The sequence below is a fragment of the Vidua chalybeata genome, chromosome 11, assembly GCF_026979565.1.
Source record: "Vidua chalybeata isolate OUT-0048 chromosome 11, bVidCha1 merged haplotype, whole genome shotgun sequence".
In the NCBI taxonomy this organism is placed as follows: domain Eukaryota; kingdom Metazoa; phylum Chordata; class Aves; order Passeriformes; family Viduidae; genus Vidua; species Vidua chalybeata.
Window position 1 is genome coordinate 8,616,877 of NC_071540.1, and position 21,734 is coordinate 8,638,610.

General features: G+C 40.7%; 1 protein-coding gene across 3 annotated transcripts in view; it reads right to left on the reverse strand.

Annotated features, from left to right (window-relative positions):
• The window catches only part of ZNF423 (zinc finger protein 423), a 226,139-nt gene that overhangs the window by 84,286 nt on the left and 120,119 nt on the right, over positions 1-21,734 (reverse strand). For all 3 annotated transcript variants that reach the window (XM_053953064.1, XM_053953063.1, XM_053953066.1), the window contains 2 exons: positions 9,751-12,974; positions 2,882-2,966 (listed from right to left, as the gene is read on the reverse strand). In XM_053953064.1, the coding sequence (XP_053809039.1) occupies positions 2,882-2,966; positions 9,751-12,974 (3,309 nt within the window). The remainder of the gene's footprint in view (positions 1-2,881; positions 2,967-9,750; positions 12,975-21,734) is intronic.

Sequence of the window (21,734 nt, forward strand, 5' to 3'; positions counted from 1 at the left end):
AAATCTGAGAGGTTGAAGAGGGATGCACAGCCAACTTAACTGGATGCAGTTTTTAAGACCATGATGTCAGAAATAATTGAATTCTTTAATCATATTACAGACACTGCTACCTAAAAGGTATCACTGCTACAGAGCAGGGATTCCTTTGCTGACAGTCACTTGAGCAGAATAAAACTGTAAGCAAGTGCTTAAGATATCTCAGCTATTGATTTTGTGTTTCTCAAAGTATGAGAAGAAAGTGCTGCTGAGTCTTGGATTATCAAAGCCAAGGGATTTTTTTACCTAAAAATTACATGTCAAGGCTAACTTCATTGTCTTGGCTCTCCTCAAATTCAAAAGAGATAAAAATCTCTCCCTGGAAATGCCTATCTTACTCAAACTCTTATCTTAGATTGGTATCAATCATTCATTTTCCCTGGACAGCATCTGAATGACTACATTAAACCAGACACCTAAATTTCAGACAGATACAAGTTCATTGAGATGAGGCCAGCCCTAAGCTCCTGAGGACACACAGTCTGAGGGTAAGTTCCTCCTGTCTCTCAAACACCTGTATGTTCACCCTGAGATCTCAGTGTCCCTCCAGCACAAACAAATCCTCATCTGTAGATCTTAAACTGACAACGATGACATTAGTAATTCCTGTGAACTAGACCTGGGCTGCAGACACAGCTATATTAGCTTCTTTCTCTTGCTGCCCATCTGGCTAGACTTGGTCTAACACAGAGAAGGGAAACTCTTTCACCCCTTATCAGTGATAAACCAGCCTAAGCAGTAAGGAGGCATGTGCAAGTCTATCCCAAGGCCTGAGCAAGGGAGCAAAGTGCTCGGGCTATGACCAAGGGGGACAGGAGCAAGCACAGGAGGCAGTTAGTCATTCTCCCTACTGTTACTGTCCTAGGACTATGTAAATTAACACCAAAAATCTGCACAGCATTTGTTGCTTAACAAATGCATCTAGCCTCTTCTTTTCCCTTCAGTATTCCCCAGTAAAGAACAAATACCAATGAGGAAACTCACTGGAAACACCTTTTTTTTTGTGAGCAGCTGCATGTCCTGAAGGACAGGGGGCCCAGAAATGTTGTGAACTGAGATGCCCAGTGAGAGGAAGTTTGGCTCCATATTAAAGGTTTCTACACATTGCTCTTTCCTAAACTGAACCATTAAAAGCAGTGATGGCCTTAACTTAATGCACATACCTCAGCAAAGGGACATGAAAATATGACACCACAGTGGAATTATCACATATTTTCTTACCACACCCTGGTATATACAGTGTTCTAGGTGTACAGAACTGGGCCCATAGCACTTTTGTACTATATGGAATTCTTACAAATATTACAAATATTATTATCCATGGGTACACAAATAACAGCACCACAATTTTCACAGCCTCCAATGCCTTCTATACCTGTTGTTTTCCAATGGTGCTAAGAACTTTGTAAGGTCATGTGTATAATTGTATATTATTCCAGACAGCACTAATATGGGCATATACATAAATAAATATCACATATCAGTTACTGGAAAATGAAGAAATTACATTTTTCCAAAAGGAAAAAAATAGTTCCCCTTGAAACAAGCATATCCTTAACTCAGCATTTCATGACCTTTGTATTTAAAAATAACTTATTAGCTACTGGATCACAAATTAAGTTGAAACAAGTGCTAAGCTTGCTAAGGACTTCTTTCTCAAAATCTAGGAGGGAGCTACATGAAATCACTATGGTCCAATTAACAGGGATCTCACTCTTCAAGCTTGCAAACAAGAGATTACATTAACACCTGCTACAAAAGCAAACACTTTTAGATATCTTTATCTTAACCTGCTTGACATTAACTTAAAACTCCTGCCTGGCTCTTGGATGAAAATTATTGTGACTGATATGTATGTTTTTCATTTGGGGGTAGGGGTTTGAAGAGTGTGTCAGGCCACATTTCTCTCTCTCTGGTATTTATGCATAATCCACTTCAAAGTTAATAGGAGTTACATACCAGGATTGATGGGAGAATAATTTCCTAAATGTAAAATTGCCGAAGGAAAACCATTATGCTTATGGGAGATAAATGCTGCATAGGAATGAATGAGACACAGAGAGCACTGTCAGGTCCTTGAAGGATCTCATCCAGCACACGCCTACAGTGGCATGTGTAAGTATCTTCTTGTGGTTTATGCACCAAAATAAACTGACCTCTTGGGCCAATACATATATTTATAACATCTGTCCATACAGGAAAAAAAACCTTTCTTTGTGTTCATCAGAGAAGCAATCACAGCTGCAGATGTACAACCCATCAGGTTACAGCAATGCTTTTACTACCTCCTGTGACAGGACTGTCACAGAAGGCAGAAAGCACTGATTTTTAAAACACTTGTATGTCTGAAAAGCTGAACTTTCTGAAGTCCAGAATTGTTGGGAAAAACACACTGAAATAACTCTGTAAGTGTTTTGTTTTGACAATGTTCCTCAGGAATTCACCACACTTAGCTGGGAAAATGCTAGCAGTTACATCTATTCAATGTCATGACATACAAAATTGAAACATAATTGCTCCTAAGTGGTTGACAACTGGCATGTACTTTTCACACAGATAGAGAGAATTTTATGCTATCAAATGGAAGATACTGTCAAAAGTTTGATTTTAATATAAATTAAAATGCTACATGAGGACTCAAAAGGAAAAGGCTCAGCAGTAACACTGTTATAACCACATATTTAAAAAGCTTTGAAGTGAAGAATCATTACATCAAAATCATTTTCCTTTAAAAATAAAAAAATAAATTACAGCATGAATATTAACAAGTTATTAGAATAGTGGATGTCAAAGAGTAGCAAAAAACAAGCAGCCAATGAGTGGCCTAGTGTAAAGAGTGTCTTACCAATCATATGGTTAGCGACATGGATTTGTATCTCTCTCTCATTCTCAAAGGTCATCTGGCACTTGATGCACTGATAGGTCTTTTTCTGTTTAATAACCAAAAAGAGATTAGAGAAAACTGCACTGTAGCATAAGGCAAGTGTGATCATGAATACAGCATGTTATATGCTTCAAACTTCCTCCACTGAGGCTTTTTTTGCCCATATATCCCCAGGCCAGGCTTTTCTGGGACCAAAAACACAATCTCTAATTAACAACCTGCTTTAGGAGAAATTTTAATTTTGGCTTAAAAAATTTCAAATTACACTACTTGAAATCTGACTGAGTACCTGAGCCACAATGAGCTTGTCCCTGCCATTTAACCCATTGCAGTAAAATTCCCCCAGAGTGAAACAAAAGATAGAAAAATAACTGTTTTCAGAGTAAGATCAACTTTCTTTAAAAATTCCACCTTTCATTAAACTCAGCACAGAGTAGGCAGAGCACCTACAGTTACTTGGTGAAGTGAAAGAAATAATGCATTTTGTATTGGTCTCTAATCAGAAATCTTGAAAAAACTGCATTACCACAAAGAACTGTTTCCTGGTAAAATCTGTTTCTATTTTCTCCATCTCAAAGTCATACCAGGGAGGCCTAGCTTCAGAAGTCAGGAGACAGTGTGAAGAGGCAATTACATGAACCATTTATTCAAATGGAAAATGGGGTTTGCACTCAGATTTACAGTGATGCCTGCACTTGTGCAACATGGCAGGAAAAAATCCAAGAAACCATTTGCAGAAATTAAAATGCATGTTGACAAGTTGGACATCCAACTCCAGGAAAAAAAGAAAACCCAATAAAAAAAGAACCAAAAATCATGAAGGCTAAGCTTTTGTACACTTGCAAAAACTTTTATTTCCCAAAGCAGGAGTATGAATGGTGTTTTGGTTTGATGTACATGCTTATTTACTGCATGGCAATATGCTATCTAAATAGACATTTTTTGATGTGTAATTTAGAAAAATTGGGCCTTTTGTGTCTACTTGTTTCTGGAGAATAATTCCTACTGCAACAATTGCCACTAGGCACAAGCATGAGGTCTGCATCCCACGGCCAAAGCTGGTGGCAGCAGAACACACGTGAAATCTCTGTGTGCTGGCCACAAGGGATGGATGAGAACCCCAAATCAACAGCACAGAGAAGCCCAATTCAGAAAATGACACCCTCTTAAACTTTTGAAGGAAAATAATTTTGAGGGTACTTTTTGTGCACTTTTAGATTACTTTTTATTCAGCCTCCACCCCACACCCAGGTATAGAACCCCATTTTTAGGATAGAAGTAATAAGTCAGAAGTTTTGAGTTAAACATAGGAGTTGCTGTCACCCCCTCTGTGCATGGGATCCAATTTCCTCAAGCCCCTGCTGAGGAAAGAACAAATTAGGTGCTACCAAGAGCTTAACTACTTCCCATGTCATCAGTGGCAACAAGGTAGCCTGCTGGAGGCTAATGAACAGTCTGTAACACCATAACAAATGCACCAGTCTATGGAAGTCAGGCAAATTCCATGAATTCTGTACCAGGGTGTGTTTGCTTAGGCAGGGCTTTCTAGGCTAAAACAGCAATGGGTGATTAACATGCTAATAGGAAGACGGCCATACTCCATTGGCAGAAAGCTGACACAGCCAACCATAGAAAAGGAAATCGTTTGGATTGGCTAGTTATCCTTAGGCAGCTCAAGAAAGTATCCTCCTGGAGTCCATTTGGAAATCAAGGCTGTTAATGGAAAAACAGCTGGATTTCTGCAGCACTCTTTCTGGGGAATCTATTCTGGCAGACGAGCGCAGCACACGTACGTACACATGTCCTCTCAAACACACTGGCACACACATGCTTGAGGGCTCCCGACTTCAAAACAAAACCAAACATAAAAAACCTTGAAAGAGCAAAATAGGATTGGTTAGTGACTGATTCATGTGGTCACACAGTCACCTTTAAAACTTGAAGCCTTTCTCTTCCTTAAAACTTCAGAGCTAAGCTCTGTGCCTTGTCCAATGCTTATCTCAGCTACGAGTTCCCTCAGTAACCAGCTACTCATCTTCAGCCTGACTCTCAAACCTTCAAAGTTATATTAAACACAGACAAATTATTCATTTTTAAATTTTTTTTTGTGCTTTTGAAAGCTACTTACTAACAGATCTGGAGACAGGATGTCTTTGTTTACCCACAGACCCAGTGCTAACTCCTCCACATCATTTCACAATCTTATAAAACACTCTGCTTGGCATGAGGAGCCCTTGGCAGATTTCAGACTTCCTCTCTGTGCTAACTTTAGCCTCAGCTGAGATGTGTGCATGCAGACAAGCAGCTTAAGCAAGGTGATGGCTCCTGGGACAGGACACCCCACTTGACTTGGAGTAAGGTTAATAAATGGCCTATACAGATCTCAAAATAACTATAGCTAGATTAGCACCCAAGTGTATATGCAAGAGGTGGAAGAGCTGATTTTTTGGCCCATTAATAACTGCCTTTAAAAGAATGTCCCAAAACATCCTTCTGTTAACAGTAAATGGCGAGCATTAGTTTTAATCCAACTATAATTAGTTGTGCTACCAAATATGATCTTCTACTATTATTTTTCTGCTTTATGAACATTATTAATGGATCAGTTATGTCTTTGTAAAGTTTGATCTTCACAAGTGGAGACAACAAAGGCGTGCACACTCTGAGGAGCTAACAGTCTAGGTGATGGTATCTAGGTGATAAGAGACCAGATAAGCAGGCCTTCAGCTGAGAGCTCATTCCCCACAAATGCAAGATATTTAATTATAGTCTTGGCACACAATTGTAGTAATAACAACAGAGAGTTCTGTTTTCTTTTCTAAAGTATCTATTGCTCCCATGGGTTTTCCAGACTATCCTCCTTTAAATCTGGAAATAGTTTCCTGCTCTACAAAGAAAATATTCCTCCATTCAAGTGGATTTACAAGGGAAGAGAAGGGTTGTGGGGGAGAACAAAGAGAAAGAACTGAGTCCAAGAAAATGTGCAGGAGAAAAGAAACTGAATAAAGGAACACAATAGGGTTTATTCTTCCAACTTTCTATGCTACCTCCTTTGCTTCTTCACTCCAAATAACCTTGGTGGGCTAAAAATAGTAACACCATTCAAGATGAAAATGGAAGCCTAAACATTTGCCACTATCAATGCAAAACAAGCATTTTTCATGATACCTGTGGTACAAAATAAAGATAAATCTGTGTAAGAGAAAGTGACTTGAAATGTGACTCTTTGCAGTATTAGGAAATGAAAAATCTCAATACTAAACAATTAGTCAAGTTTCTTAAGATATGCTCATTCCTCTAGAAGACATGTGGAAATGAATTAATAAAGTGTATTCAACACTGAAGCTGATAAGCACAGAAAGATATTCAGAAAAACAGGGAAGCACTACCTATGATGAAATCTTAATGTAATATAAAAAAAGCCTTGAACTATACTTGTGTCAGAAACTGGAATAATACCATTACCTGTGATGCTCATGTGAAAGAACAATTTCAGTCCTATCCAAACAGAATAGCTCACAGAAAATTGTATGAATGAAACAAAAATGGATGTTGGAGGAATCTTTTACTACTAAGATGTATTTTATTTATTCCTCTTAGTGATGTCTCTTGCAGAAGATCACTGACTTGTCTTAAAACTCCTAAAAACAAGTCCTCCAAAGAGGATGGTGCCATATACACACTGCAAAAAACTATGCCTGCCTGGAAATCTATCTTGTTGATCAACATGAATGGATCCTAGGCAGGCATCCTAGAAACAAGCATGATCAATTTACAGGTTTTCTTCCTGTGTGTTGGCCATACTAAAAATGTGAGGAAGACAGAATATAGCATGATTTTCAAGGGTTATGTGCTTTCTTTCATTCTTATGGATTAAAAAAACAAGCCTTCCAAGCAATTCTGAATATTTTTCAATGCTCCTTTAGCTGTCTCCTACTGATCTTCAGAATAAAACCTTAAATAATTTAACAAACCAAAACAAAATATAACAAAATAATCATACTTCATTTGTGATGCTATATATACTTGCATATATACACAAACTTAAATACCTCCAGTAAAAAGGAATTGTTCAGTTTTTCCTGTTCTGTTTTTCTTCCCAGATACTCTTTATTCATCAAGGGCTAATATTTATTTTCTCCCTTTCTTTCACTTTGGGGTTAAATCTTAATTTAAGTTGTTTTTTTTTTTTTTTCCCTGAAATTCCTTTAGGTTTCCACACTCATCTCTTCTATCAAAAAGTAAATAACAGCTGGTAGAGCAACTTCTGACATAGAAAGAAGTTACAGATTTTATATGTTATTATCATCTCTTCCATTTGCTTGGATTTCATTCTGCTTATTCTTATTTACTCTGAAATATATACCCACTACTTAAAAATCTAATCTACCTCTATGATCCTTCTGACTGCACCTTGTCCTAATCTTCAACTCCTTTTTCTATTTAAGAAAGAAAAATAAAGTGTTCAAAAACTGAAATGTAGAAATACTGAAGAGTTGGAGAGAAGCAGCTGTTCTCTGAACACGTGCAGATCACTCTACATGCACTGTGCACTACAGATTGCTCCATTAAAGTGGTATTTTACCTGTGTGCAGTGCACTAACAAGATGACAAGAGAGTTCATGTTCAACTTGCTTAGCTTTTCTATGAAGCCAATGAAGTTAAGTAAACACTGTTCTTGAATGCAGAGATGTATCACCATTTAAAAGCCAGTATCATTCTTTGAAAATCCTTCTACTAGGCAAACACAAAGGGCACTCATTGCCTTCAGAACCCTGAGTGAAACACCAACAGTTTTCTAGTGAACTGATACCAGATTCAGGTCTTGTACCTATAATGAAGGGTAAGATAATGAATTATTCCTAATAACAATATATATATTCCTGGGATGCTTATCTCTGATATTAGCATATGTGCAGGCCACAGACACCAGTGAGGTACCATTTGCCATCATCACAAATGCTGATTTTTCATTATCTTCTACAAAGAAGCTCAGAACTTCCCTTATGGGATGAAATTCAAAGCATTTACCTTATTGAAGAACTTAAAATTTTCCCCTGAGAGAGCAAATATAGAAGCTGTCACTGAAAAGAAAGAGTTAAAGCAAGAAGTAAGAAAGAAAATGGCAATGTGTTCTGCTAGCTGATAGGAAGGGAAAAGTAATTCCATAGGTGCAGAAATACAAATTAGTCCTATCTAATAGAACAGAGTTATTTTTCAAGAATTTAGAAGAAAATAAAGTCCTAAGGAGGAAGAAGGACAATGACTAGGCTGACCTCGGTATCACACCAAAGGTGGGATATTTCCATTCCTCATTCTTCTGCAAAATTATTTTCGTGTGCCTGGAGGCTTAGTCACACCCAAAGGGGAAAATATCCAATGGTTTTACCGAAAGAGAGAAGACAAGAAAAGAATCAAGCTTTCTGTGGGATTGGCTCAGGAGGATGGATTGGGGCATGGCCATGCCCAGCCCAGCTCAGCTGGATGCTGCTGCCCCAGACAGCCCCACATGGAGCAGGGACAGAAATTCCTGCCAGGGACACAGCCTGCACCAGCTCCCTCGGAGGCACCTCAGCCCACATCCTCAGGACATACTTAGGGCCCTCTCTTACTTACCGAGCCCCTGGTGCTCTAGTTGAATGGATGGTATTTTCAGGTGCTTTTAATTCAGTAAGATGTGTTTGTGGGTGCTTTAATTAGCAGATTGACATGAACAGGCATCTACGGCTGGAATTATTCATTAGGAGTTGGGTGCCTAATTTCCTTAGATACTTTTGAAAATCTCACCCCATCATGTTTAATTAAAAATGTCAGATGATATCAATACTCAGATGTGTCTGCTGTTGGTCTCCTGAGAAGATTTCCAAAATCCACTTCTCATTCCATCTGTTCCTGACAGAGGAAGGACTGACTTGGCCCAATCTTGAACCAAAATGTCAACAAATAATTTAAGAACACTATAAACTGCAAATGATATTAATCTCCTGAGTAGGCTTCTGGAACCTTACTTGGATCTGCATGTTCCTGAGTAACTTGTAAGCTAAGAAAAAGGAAAGCAGGCTATCTGCAAAAAGTCAAGGACAGCACACTTTTATGTAATCTGCATTCGACAATGCCCAGATTTGCTAAGAAACTACTTATCCCCTACCAGCCCCTACAGAAGGGCCATGAAGCAGGTTCTTTTAAAATCACACACACACACAAACAAGCTCACACAAATGCATACAGACTTCCAAGTAATCTCAAAACGTTCACTCTGACAGACATTCCTAGGGACAAGCTCTTTAGCACAGAGGTTCGGTTTAGGTGAGAATTTGGGGGGTAGGATGGAGTTCACTATTTTTTCCCTCACAAGTTCCTATATCCTCCTGTTCATTATTATTTTCCTGGTAAGAAATAATCTCATTCCTCAAATATGACAGATTAGATTTTTTTTATTGTTTTGGGTACTCAGCATCTCCATTTTTCATTAAATTACCCCTAAACTAGCTTTTCCAGATTTGCCAGTTCAGTAGAATCAGAATTCATGGACAAACTCAATCCCCAATGCCCAAGAGTCCCAGCTCTCTACTGGTAAATCTAGGGCAGCTCTGTGGTAAAAAATCTGATGTGCTGCTACAAGGAATCAAGGTGCCTGAGAGGCTGAGCAACTTCTGATTGTTCTATGTGAATTACTCTACCCTTCCTCCTGTTTTGCTGAGATTTTTTTAGTAGCAAAAGTTATTTGATAAGGTGACAATTTAAAAAAAAAAGAAATCATATTAGATCAGTTCTCACATTGAAGATCTACATTTTATCCCTCAGAAACCTTAAAGTTCAGCTGTACTTACTCTGGGAACAGGGGACGTCTGGGTACCTTTCCTTTGGCCACTGGTCTCGGGTGTCAGGTCTCGGTGGTCTACCTGAATGTGGCTCTCCAGGTCTTCAGCACTTTCAAATTTGACACTACACTCTGGACACCTCAGGCTGCCACACGGCCTCTCGTTCACCTCCTGTGGAGTCAAGCCCGAAGACTGTCCGTTGGTGCTCCTGGTCATGCATCCAGCACACAGGCCATAGGGAAGGCCATTCACATCCAACTTTACCAAGTCCTGCTTATTCCGGAACTCCTTCAAGCACAGCGCACACTTGTAGAGTTTTTGCAAGGCCTGGCCGTTAGGCGATGAGGTTGCAGAGTTTCCTGCCAATTTCTGCATATGGAACGTCCCATGAATTTTCAGCTCCAGGGTAGAGGTGACCGTCTGCATGCAGACAACACAGCGAAACCCAGTGAGGGAGTTTCTGAGATCTGGATGCATCTGGCAGTGCTCGATGAATTCCTCCTCGCTCTGCAGTGGCATTTTGCAGATCCGACATGTCCCTGTATCCAAACTCTTGCTGTGAGTGACTTTGTGCTCCGTCAGGGTCAGGAGCGATGGGAAGCGTTCCCCGCAGATGGGGCACATGTAGTGCTTAGCTGGGCCTCGATGGGTCTGCATGTGCTCTCTCAGGCCATTTTCTGAGAAAAAGGTCCTTGAACAGATATTACACTTGTGGCTACCTTTGATGAATTCTGCTTTCTTCCTAGAACAGTCATCCTCCCCAGGCCTGATGTTATGATCTCTCAAACGGTGGTTCTGCAAGAGGACCTCCATAGTGTAGGCAGCCCCACAAATGTCACAACCATACATGGGCTCAGAAGCATCCACATCATCCTCACTGGCTTCATGACTGTTGGAAGTATCTGGATTCTTCATTAACATGTTCTGTATATCTGCCCCTTCTGTCTTCTTATTTGTTGGGGTCATGCCATTAGCTGTACCATTCTCAGCGCTAGCATCAAAAACACAATGCTTTTCCCTCAAGTGCTTTTCAAGCAAGATGATGGCATGAAAAGCTTTGCTACAAAACTTGCAGTTGTATTTTTTGCTGTGGGTTGTGATGTGGCACTGCAGTTCTACCTCTGTGCTGAAGGTCTCACCACAGAAGATACATTTGTGAGACTTTGATGGATTGCCCAAGTGACTATGCTTCACATGGATCTGGAGATCCACCTCTTTCCTAAAATCCCAGTTACAGGCTGTGCAACGATACATCTTCTTTTCATTGCTATGCTTGACTGCCAGATGCACTTGGATAGATACCTTGGAATCAAAAACTTCTTGGCAAAGGGTGCAGTGATACAACACAAAAGTATGCATGTCCAACAAATGCTTCTGCAAATCATCCACTGAAGAAAACTGTTTGTCACAGCTCTCACATACATAATGAGTGGAAGTTGTCATGTAATGTACAGTGAGATGTTGCAGAAGAGACTCCTGGGAATCAAAGTCTTCTTTACACTGAGGGCAAGACTGTTTCCTCAACAGCAACTCCAAATGCAACTTTAAATGGGTCTGAAAACTTTCAAAATTTGAGAACTTTAGATCACACTGATTACATGGGTATTCACCATTAGACACTGAGTTTACGCTTGCAGAAAGCCGCTGCCTTTTAGGGGAAGAGACTTCAACATCAGAAGAAACTGGACTCTGCTCTGCTTTTGACTTCTTATTGTGTGCCAGAGGAATGTTCTTGTGGTTTTCTTTAATATGCTTTGTAAGCTTCAGGATGGAGCCAAAAATGGGGGAGTTTGTGCAATAAGGGCATGAATAAACTTCCATAAAAGACTGTGTTGGCTGAATTACAGGGGAATCCAATTTTGAATTTCCTACATTGCAGTGAGTCTGCTGGATGTGCTCAGTCAAGGTAGCTTCAGTCAGAAAGCCCATGGAGCACTGGTTACAGAAGAAAGCATTGTTGCCATCTTGAGGGGTAGCATTTGGGCCGCAGTGAGTAATGCGGATGTGTTCCTGCAAGCTATTGATATCTGCAAACATCTCCGGGCAGTAATTACAATGAAAGGCAGAAATGTTGCTAAACTGCATCATGGGATAGGCATGGTTTTTGTGCACTTTTCTCACGTGTTCATTCAAGTTGTATAGTGTAGGCATGGAATCAAGGCAGATCTGGCACGTGTGGCTTTGCTGAGGTTTGTCTGCATGAATGGTCTTCAGATGGATCTCCAGAACAGCAAGGCTGTTGAAGTCACGCTTCGAGCAGTAGGGGCAGCTGTAAGTAACTTTAGACCAGTTCTGGCCTTCCTCTCTGTCAACAGACCTGGTTTTCTTTTGTCCTCTCAAAGGCTTTAAGGTGGAATCTGGAGTGGAACCTCTTTCCACCGACGCGCTGGAGTCCGGCGTTGCGCTGCTCATGGACGCCACACTCCCCAGGACTGGGTCAGGGCTGATGCTGTGGTTGCTGGAATCAGGTTGTCTGTGGCTGTCCAAGTGGCAATAGACTTCCTCCACTGAAGAAAACTGCTCTGGGCACATAGGGCACTTGTGTTTCTTGTTGGCATGGACTTGATGAATGTGTGAGAGCAGCGAGTTTTCATCTACAAATACTTCAGGGCAATGAATACACTGCAAATCTGCCTTCTCAGAAAGCTGTGGGTGGCGTGTCATTACGTGCTTCTCCAAATCTTCAGTCTGACTGAATGTCTCTTCACAGTAATCACACATAAAATCATCCTTCTTCACCTCTTTCTCAGTCTTTGCCATATGTTCCTTGTTCTTTTTATGAGCTTGCATGTGACTCTGCAATGAGCTGGTAGATGAAAACCCACGTTTACACACAGTACACTTGAATGGTTTGCTGGAGCTGTGGGTTTTCAGGTGGATTTTGAGGTGGTCACTGCGGGAGAATGCAGCCTCGCATTCGTGGCAATGGTACTTTTTATCCCCCGTGTGAAGCTTTATGTGGCGATCCCTACTCCTCTTGTGCTTAAAAAGCCGGCTACAGTAGGTGCATTTGAAAGGTAGTTTGTCACTGTGGATCTGCTCGTGCCTTTTAAGGTAGCTCAGGCGAATGAAGGACTTATCACAGAACTGACAGGGATACGGCAGGCCAGTCCCCCCTTCCTCCTCCCCGATGCCAAGATCACACCCATCTCCTATCATCTGAGTGGGTGATGCAACATCTTTGCTGGAGGGAGATGAAGCCACCCAGGAGAGTTGTGGGTCGTCATCACCATCTGTAATGGGAAAGCAGAAAGGAGATTAAAAACAATTCCCAGTGCATCTGTGAAATAAGGACAAAGCTCTCAACAACACTATGGGCTTCTGCTACTACAGCATTAAAAAAAAATCAACTCAAAAAAACCCCCAAATAAACCCTCTGAATTTGAAAGGAGGTTTGAGAAAGAGACATAAAAATATATTTGTACACATAATTCACAAATATGCCAACACATAGTGTTAATAAAAAGCGTTTTTCTTTAGCAGGTTTAACACCTGCTCACTGTACTGTAAAGCAATAAACAATGAATAAAGAAAGCGAAACACAATGTGCAGTGAAGCAATACAAACACTTCGGAAAGCTACAGTGTTAAGTGATCACCTGTGAATTTGTGGGTCTGTTAAATGCTACATCAAGATGATTTTAAGTAATGTCTCCATTAAAAAAATCCTTCCATTCTGTCTCAAAACTGTAACAGAATGAAAGGCTGCTCAAAGGCAGAGTTGAACATCTAGGTGGAATAAAAGCAACAGATTTGAGAGAGCTTAAGAAAATCAGAGAAGAGATCTGCACCATTACCATGTTTGTTTGTATAAAAGGTAACGTTGCCCTCTTAGTACAAAATCAAACATTTTTTTAAAGCCCAGGAAAATCACCACTGGAGATCTCAAGACATCACAAAAGAATCAAGTTCAGGATAAACCAAAAGTGGCCCAGCCTCTGTTTTCATAACTATTTCTTATAATCAATATGAAGCTTTGAAAAATATTTTGTAATTCCATATTACCATAAAGAAACACAGCAGCCCCACAGTCATTTTAGGAAAAATACATAAAATGTTGTCAGCTTTCATTAACAGAATTGTTAGCAAGAAACAGAAGAGAGTGAGTTCAAATATCCTAATTCCAACAAATGCAGAGATGTTGAGCAAAACATAAATGCCACTAGTCTGATAGCAAACTAAACCACAGAACGAAGCAAAAATAAAGTTCATGTAAATGATGGAAGGCGCTGACCACACAAACATTTGGAGATTCCAAAAAGGAGCCAGTTCTCAAGATACACCGTCCTTATAAAACATTTAATGTTCCTACTTCAGTTTTTACTAAAACAAACCAATAAAAAAAATCCCCGGCTGTGTGTGTAGGCTGCCACACGCACACTCCTCGTGCCTGCCAACTACAGAGTCACCAGGCGGAGAAGGCACAAGTACAGCGAGGAGCTCTCAAAGAAAGGCTCGGCTAATGAGGGGATCACCACCGTACCAGGCAGCTCCTGCAGCACCGTCTGCTCTGGCAAGCACCTGCTCTTTCATCCCAGGTAAAGAAAGAGAGCAGCGACCTTGGAAAAAACTAAACCAAATAAGCACATCCCAAACAACTTTTCCCACACGATGGGGATGTCTATTTTCCAGGTCAGGCGTCTGCTCTCTGCACCGCGTGCTCCCCAGAGAGCTCTGCTCCCTCGTTTAACTAAACCTCCTGCTCCAGAGCGATGCTGGACACCGAGAAGCTGCTTCTTCCTGCTCCCGAAATGCACCTCGACTCTCAGCAAGCATCCGCGCTTCTAAGACGCTCAAGGTCTTTGCGCTCAACTAGCTGCTCCAAATCTGGCGGAGCCCAAGCCTAAAACAAAGACAACGAGCTCCTGATTTTTATGTAAACTTTTCTCAGGCTTCACTCCCCCGACCATGAACGGCTCTCTCTCTCTGCAGCTGCAACAAAGCCTCATGTTCCCAATTTAAGCCACCTCCGCCGCCCACCCCGCTGCCAGCACAGCTTTGCGGAGCCCCCGGGGAGCCCCCAGCCCCCGCCATCCCCCAGCTTTGCCGCCAGCCGTATCCGGGGCTCCGTCCCCGCGGACCTGCGGCCACGGGCCGTCGGAGGGAAGAGGCAGCCGGCTGCCAGCGCCCGGATTAGGGGCCCCGGGGAGGTGCCGGTAGCTCAGGGCTGCCTAATTCCCTCCTCTCACCAGCTGGGCTCCTCCAGGGGCAAGGAGACAAAGGGGAGCACGAGGGGGATGCTGGGCCTGAACTAGGGCAGCACATGTTGCGTTTGTGCCGCTGCTGCTGTCTAAGGAGAGGGGGAGAGAGGAGAAAAACAACAGGAGAAAAAGCACCCCACCATTTGCTAGTTACTGCTCGGGCTTACTGGCTGTAATTATAATGATTTTATATGTCTCTCTGCAGAAATGTTTGTAAAAACACGTGCATCTGAAATATCCCCCCTCTCGCAGTCAGGCTGCTCGTGCCTTGTGCGGAGCGGCGGCACACACAGGAAGGGCTGCGCCGAGAGAAGCCCGAGCTCTCCAAACGCCTCCACCGAATAAAGCTCCATTGTTCGGCTCGGAAACCTGAGATGCCATGGGCCAAATCCAGTGGTAACACAGCCTGGGCCAACTGCTTTAACTTCCTTACATTCATATGCACGTATGCCAACCATTACATTGGCCCACCACACAAACTGAACAAATCTCTAGAAAGTCTCTTTTTCCTCTGAAATGAACAGATCTACCTCAAAACACAGTCTAACATTCAAATAGAGCCAGTTCCCCTCCAGCTGCTGCTCTTCAAACACATTGGGCTATTCAGAAAACAAAATCAAAGAAAGCTGGTATTAGTATTACTTTGTGAATGAAGCACAAAGCTTTTGCTAATATAACTTGGATTTTAAAAAAATAACATTTCTCAGGTTGGAAAGCTGGATTTGTCATAAAATTGAAGTGTTTACAAAGATCACAAATATTATCTCCTTTTGTTAGCTTTAGTTGGACCTTTTACCAATTTTCATGTTTAATTTCTAGATTCTTTTTATTCCAGCATTTTCTCATATTTTTACAGTTTTAAAAGAATTTTAGAAGAAACTTTAAGCATCAGAAACAACCTACCTGGATTTCTTACTAACAAGATACTAAATTACTGAACATCTAAACTGAAGAAATTAGGGAAAACTCATTATCATTAATCTCTTTATGGAATGAATGAATGAATGAATGAATAATAGCCCTGCTAATTTTAACTTGCCATATTAAATTGAAGAAAAGACCTATAATGAACTGAGGAGAAAATTCTAAGGTATTTTACCACAGTAATATTTTAGTGGGAAGATATATTTTAGATGTAGTATGACATGTCTGGCAAAGATGGTTAGAATAATAATTCTACATTAATGCAATCAAAGGAATGTAGCAGAATGAGAAAAATCACTCTCAAAAAGGAGATTAAAGTCATTAAAATGGCTAATCCTGCAAAGTGGGACTGTTCTAAAATAGAGAATCACATGGCTGGTGCAAGGCTTTTGTCATTTGCGCATAAGAGAATCAAAACAAGTATTAAAAGGGTAAGAAAATTCAACAAAAAGTTTAATTAGGAAAAAAAGAGCATTAAGGAAGCTTCAGGATGTCAGTAGTCCTCAGGATATATGTGCAGGTCATGAAGCTTAAAGGGCCATTCTTGATAATCAATCTCAAACTGGTACAGTAATTTAGCAACTTAATGTTCAGCACGTTTACAGGACTGCAAGCATTTATCATCATCAGTGAGGAGCTAATTCCAGCCTCAATGCATTCAATAAGTGTATTTTTCCTTCTAAGAAGAACAATTTGGCCAAAATGTAGTATAAATCATACTTTGTTCTCTATTTATCTTCCAGATAACACAAGCCAAGTTCAGAGACATATTCATGAAGCTAAAACAATAAAATGAAGCCTTAAAAAGATGTGATCTCTCTTAGAAGGGAGACAAATGGCTCATCACTGATTGCCAGGAGTAAGCAGCACTGCCATCTCCGCATACACTGCTGACATTGATATATTTATTATTCCAGAGTTATTTTGCTAATAGAAATATAATCAACCAGACACAATTTCACAGTTCCTGCAAACACCTTCACATCTCCCTACCTGTTTCCAGGTAGCTGGAAACAGTTTGCTTCTGCTGAACTTTGAGCAGAGCTTCATTTTCTTGCTCAGCTCCCCAGTCACCCAGCCCTGGGGGCCACATTCCTGGGCAGGAACTGCACAAACCCAGGCTACCCCCAGCTGGTTCCTTTTCCTTTCAAGAACAAAACACATGCACAGAGATCACATTTGCTGGCCTGGACCTGAAGTTCATCTTTGCCTAAAGCTCTTGTTCACCAGCAGAGTATCATCAGGTTCCCCTCCACTGAGAAATCTCCCTCCTCTGCCTCCCCTCCGTGTGGGGAGCTCAGGTGGCTCTTCCACAGGGCCTCTGTGCATCCCTGCACACCACGGATGTGCCTGGAGGGCACGCTGCAATGTGGCCTGTGCACTACAGCAGGCCAGCTCCTTCCAGTGCCACCAGCACAGACTGAGCACCACAGGGCTCAGGAGAGCCTGCACAACCAGCCCCAGGCATCAGAAAAATCCAGGGTCTGGCCAAAGGAACATCTTTAAGACTCCCTTCCTGAGCCCAGAAGGCATCTTCATACAGGACAATAAACCAAGGAGGTCAGATTTAGAATGTGATCGTATTCTATCAGGTTTATTCCTCTAGCACAGAGCTAGTACACAGGAGAAATAACTTAAATTAACAAATACAAAACCCCGAAATTGATTATTGAAGGAAGGATTGCTATTTAAGCTCAGACTTCTGATTCTCTCTGAGTCCCTCCATGATACACAACTTAAAGATGGTCAAAGCATTGAAAATTATTTAAGGTGTTGAAAGTTGATGGAATTCTAGCACCCAAACCAGTAACTTTTGAAAACAAGCTTGGCATCATAAGCCACGCTTCTGAACTGTGCTTCAGTTCCTCATCTCCATAATAGCAAAAAGCCATCTGCTTCTCAAGGGCAAATTGTAGGGCTTACTTCTGTATCGCTGTGAAAACCCTGAGACATCCTCAGATGGAAAGTACAATAGAAATGCTATCAATTTCAATAATTATTATTATTATTATTGCAGATGCTTAACTATGAGAATAAAACACAGAGATTGAGGACTGACAAATCCTCAGTACTGGTTACAGCAAATTTTGCAGCGCTGCACTATGTATTAAAGCCAAGGATAGATCATTACAGTGGATTATAGTAAGAACCTCACATAGCATACGCTGCTCATTTACACTGCAGTGCTGGTGTGAAATAATGCAAATCAAGTTTACATAGCAAATGTTTTAAGTTCAACATTTTCAGTGCACTGTGACAGCTTTTTGCTTAATTATTTTGTTGGAGGGTTTAGTCCCATTTTCCTGCACATTTCCTTCAGAGTTATAAGAAATAATTAGAAGTACCAATAATATTCCAAACTCAAATTTTTATGCATTTATCAGCTTCAATGAACATTTCTGTTTGTTGAGTCATAGAAGGCAATAGTGGACTATGACCCACCAGCCCTTGTGGCAATGAAAGCCCTTCTACACTGACACTGCATCTAGCTCTGAATGGCACTGTCACTGCTGGGCTGTGACTGACATCCAGCACTACTTTCACTAAACGAGAGAAGAAGGATTTCTGCAACTTACTTATAATTATTCTTCAAAAAATATCATGCAATTGTCCCCCAGAACTGCCAAATCCACCCTTAGCCAAGGCAGGGAGGAAGGCCAGGGAAGTTCACACTGCTCTGAAGAACTCTACACATAGCTTCACACTTCAGTGACATCAGCTTCTTCACCAAACAGGTCAGAGTTCTGTATTTTAAGGCACTTTGCTATACACACACACACACACACACATATATATGTATGTATGTGTATATATATATTTATGTATGTATGTATGTATATGTATATGTATAAAATGTTCAAAGCAAACATGAAATTGGATAAAAGTCTAAGAGGTGCTAATGTAAGTGGCACCACAGGCAGTGCTTTCATTATTATCTCTGACTTGAGAAAAATTCAGTTATACCTAATCCCATGCTTATGAGGTAAGCATTTCTGTTGGACTAAATTACCAAAGGTTAGTGACTCTTTTCCCACTTTCTCAGCTTTGTACTGCAATTCATTTTATCGTGACTTTTTAAAAAAACAAGGAAGACGTCTGGCTCAATGGAAAGTATATATAATCTGATTTTTCTTCTCATGCAGAGAGTAACTTTGTATTTAGAATACAAAATCAGCACAAGATGTAGTGCAGAATTTCAAACACTAAAGTTTCTGGGATGTCTGCCACAGATAAACTGTTACACATAGACAGTTTAAACCTTGCTGTCTTTGTTTAAACTTTTTTGTAGTGATCAAAGATACATCTAATTAGTCTTTTTTATACTGCAAGTTAAAAGTATACACAAAGATGTCTATTGAAGCTTAGCTGATATACAGAAACCTGTTAAGGCAGAATAATGCATGCCTGAGCCCTTGTCTCCCATTAGCAGAGATATCAAGGCTCAGTAATGACCATCGATAGGGTGATCCATAATTCTGAGCAGATGATAAAATAAGTTATTTTTACCATTATTTTTCCTTATGTCAAACAGTCTGTATTTTACTGGTAACAAAAAATTAACATATCATTAAGTAAGTTTTTTCATGCTTCGATAAATGGCATAATAGGGCTGGAGGAGAAAGTTTTATGTTAGATCTAGGAATAAACTAAATGCTTTCAGAGTTGAATCACTGTTTTTCTTTACTCCCTTTGGAAAAGCAGCAGATACTATATTCTGCTGTGCATCATGGACTTGGGACTGAAAACAGCTGCACTCTAATTACATGTAAAGTGTACCAAAACATTCCTTTTATCACAGACTGTAAATCTGTTAGCATCTGTCTCTCCTTTGTTTCTTCCACAAGATACAAGCTTGTTTCTACATTTTTCTCACCTGTAGCGGTAATTAAAATTCATTATAAATGAAAGGAGTGAACACTAAAACAAGTTCCTCTGTGTACAGTTCTAAACTCAAATTAGAAACAGCTGTTTGCTAATTCATGCAGTGATGTTTTGTCGTGCTCTGTGAATCAATAATAACTCACCCTATTCCTACCAAAATGTTAGGATTATATATATATTTTGCTTAGCAATTTGCTCCTCAGAAATATTCAAATGCACTTTCAGTCTTTTTTAAATGAGATTAGAAGATGATACCTACAAAATCATCAATGAAATAACAGGAAGATCTTAATAGCTTGCTGCTTCTGCTTACCCTGCTAGAGGGTCCTGTGTCATTCTTGCCTGCTTTGATGCCTACAGAGCATTTAGCAAAAGGGCACATTGTAAGACAGATGTAAAAGAACAAAACTGTATATGGAGTCATGTAAACACATCATGGATGCAACAGTCACATTGAGAGAATATTACAGAATTAGGGTTTCAGCTACGACATCTACAACTTTCAAACATTAGGAATGACAAAACCCTCAGGAAAAGAATCCTAGTAGAATAATTATTACTTATAATAATTAGTTGTAAAAATAGTTATAATAAATGGCAATACTTATGCTAATTGTTAGTAATATTTCTACATGTTATGTTAGCCAGAGCACAAACTTCATATGACCCCATTGGCCTTACACAATTATATTCTGCACTTCTGGCTACTTGATGTCAACATTTATCATGATTTCAACACTTGATTATGCAAAACAAAGAGACAACACACAGCAGTTAAGAGCTTTCTTTTCTGTCTAAGCATAGGGATGCAAGCAGGGTTGCTGCAGTGATCTGAGCAGCCCTCACAGCAGCTTTGCAGAGCCTGCCCTCATCACAGCACGAGTGGGGCCAGCCCTGGGCCCTGCACTGCCCCTTGCAGAGCCAAAGATCCAGCCCAGAGCAGTGGAAGGACATCAGCCTCTGTGCAGGTCTCTGCAATACATGCATTACTTCATGCATTTTCTCATCTCTAGAGATGTTTTCCCTTCCTTGTGTTTTGCTGCTGTTAGCAGGGAGGGTGTTCCCACACAGCACACACCCGAGACCGAGACTGAGCTGCTCGTGGAAATGTGGCCAGTGGGACAGCCTTTCTGGTGGGATGAAATGCATGAGATTAATTTCCTAGATTTATGATTTCCTCCCTCCCATTTGATCAAGCAGCTCTCAAATACAGCAGGCACCTGTTCTCAGGCTGTTTTGCTGAGTACCCTCAGGCACGTGCAGTCACACAGACTCAGCTCAAGCTCTTGCCCTCAGTTCATAGCCATAGCACCAGAAACACAGATTAGCTGCTGTTTGGAGAAACTCACTGAATGCAGAAGCTCAAAGTAAAGAGAGATAGACTTTTCTCCACTAATGGACCAGATTGGTGTGATTTAATTTAATCTTTTATTGTGCTTGTTTTCACAATTTCACATTGTACTTTCAAGTGAAGTCATCAATTACAATCCATTTAGCTCATTCATAAAATTCATTTAAGGGTCATATCCTGCACAGTGAGCAGCGAGTCCTGGAAGTCAGCACTGACAAGGACAAACAGCACTTTCTTTCCCACAGGATATTCAGCTTGTGCAGAATCAAGTCAGAGCTCATTTTGATGGTGTGGGCAGCAGTCTGGAGAAGCAAGTGCTTTTAAAACTGGGGCAGTGGCAAACTAGGACAAAGACAGCTTTGCCAAGAGTTCTCTGATAATCTGCTGTCACTACTAAGACAAATGGCTATCTGCTTCTGTGCTGGTAGAGAATATTAGAGTGGCCTTTCCATTTCTGCAGAGCTGTCATGAATCAGCTGTGAGCCAAAAGAACCACTAGAAGTGAGAAAATGGACCAGACATCAAAAATGCTCTGTGCCCTCTGGTTGGGGTCACCAGAAGTGACTGCATTGCTAGGATGGCTTTCTGTGATGTGATCTTCAACTGGTATTATGTGGTGACCTGACCCGTAAGAAA